Source organism: Penaeus monodon, chromosome 28 (assembly GCF_015228065.2).
Source record: "Penaeus monodon isolate SGIC_2016 chromosome 28, NSTDA_Pmon_1, whole genome shotgun sequence".
NCBI classification, from domain to species: Eukaryota; Metazoa; Arthropoda; class Malacostraca; order Decapoda; family Penaeidae; genus Penaeus; species Penaeus monodon.
Window position 1 is genome coordinate 33004846 of NC_051413.1, and position 1519 is coordinate 33006364.

The 1519-nt window shown below is 33.0% G+C and overlaps 1 protein-coding gene across 1 annotated transcript in view; it reads left to right on the forward strand.

Moving 5' to 3' along the window:
- The window catches only part of LOC119591510 (transcription initiation factor TFIID subunit 9-like), a 6292-nt gene that overhangs the window by 2016 nt on the left and 2757 nt on the right, over positions 1-1519 (forward strand). The window contains exon 2 of the mRNA XM_037940259.1: positions 1098-1237. Coding sequence (XP_037796187.1) covers positions 1098-1237 — 140 coding nt within the window. The remainder of the gene's footprint in view (positions 1-1097; positions 1238-1519) is intronic.

Below are 1519 nucleotides of genomic sequence, written 5' to 3' on the forward strand. Positions count from 1 at the left end.
AATGTCCTTCACAAAGAACTTGTTAACCCTTGAGAACTGCATTTTGGCAACTGTAAGTCTCATACTGGTAAATCACAGTAATCAAACAGCAAAGCTTCAATGTTGAACAAAGTTACCGAAGCCATTGAAATAGGGAGGTAAAAGCGAGGGCGAGATACTAGAGGACTATAGCATAGCTTTATTTCTCAGCCCAAAAAAACAAAATTTCTCTTGTTCCCAAGTTCAGATTTGCTTAAAAAAGAATGAAAATTGTCTGAAAAATATATTTTGACAGTGCACCTCCATCTCTCTCCAAAGGTACAAAGTTACTCATTATATTGGTTAAAAAAAAAAGGCTTGTTTACAGCTGTAAATAAATGGCACAAATAGGTTTTTGCATACATGTAAAAAGATACCAGAGACTGGTACTACCTTCTTGCTAATTTGTGTGCTACTTGTAGTCGATCACTAATAGAGATTACCATAAGTATGACTTGGAATTGCTCCTTGGTTAAATTGGTGTAGGAAGTTTTCAAAAAAAGATTTTGAATAGTGAGGAAAGGTAATATTCTATCTGTTAAGTCTTTTAGTTGATATTGTTACTACCAGTAGAAAAAAGAGCAGTTAAATAAAACAAATTTCCAAGCAACTTATTATTGGAGTTTATTTCAGAAATGTATCAGGTAATTTCACCATACCAATCTATTTGTATTCTGCCAGTAACCTTCAGGTGTGGTGTCTTAAGAACATTAGTGCATTTAAACAGATACTATTCTTATCTCTTGTCAAAATCATTTTGCACTCAATCCATTACTATGGTCCTCAAATCTAGAATAGTTGGAAGCTTCAACTTTCGACATTCTGGTTACCTGTACAAAGATTGTGTGTTTTGATAAATACATGCATGCTATATTATTTTTTGTTATAATCCTAAGTCATAAGTAGATAAGTTTATCGTGAGTGGTTTATCTTGTACCGTTTGTTTCTTTTCTTCAAAACTATCAAAGATGAAACATACTGTGTTCATTCCTTCCACAGTATTGTTACTATTGTAGACGAGCAATTGAATATGTGATTATCTTAAAATGTTGATCATAAAGCAACTTCTTAAATTTCAGGTTACGTGTCCCAGATCCTCGATGATGCAAGGGTGTATGCCAACTATGCTAAAAAGATCAAGACAATTGAACTTGATGATGTCAAGCTGGCCGTCCATATGCAGATGGAGAAGTCTTTCACAACTCCGCCTCCAAGAGATGTGAGTTGAGCTTTACCATAGATCTTACCAGTTATATAGTTTCAATTTGTTTTTCATGTGTGGATTCTTGGCTTTGTCATAATTTTGTTAAAAAGATCTCTTCACTTTTTTATATAATGGAAAATTGTAATAGATTTTTCACTTTTACTATAATTCTTGGTTATATATTATGTGTCATCACTGAAAACTGCGATGAATGAATACAAAGTTTAGAAGAAATACACGAGAAGTTTGAATTATATGCAGTAGAAGCATAGAGTTTGATGCCTCTTTCATGAATGA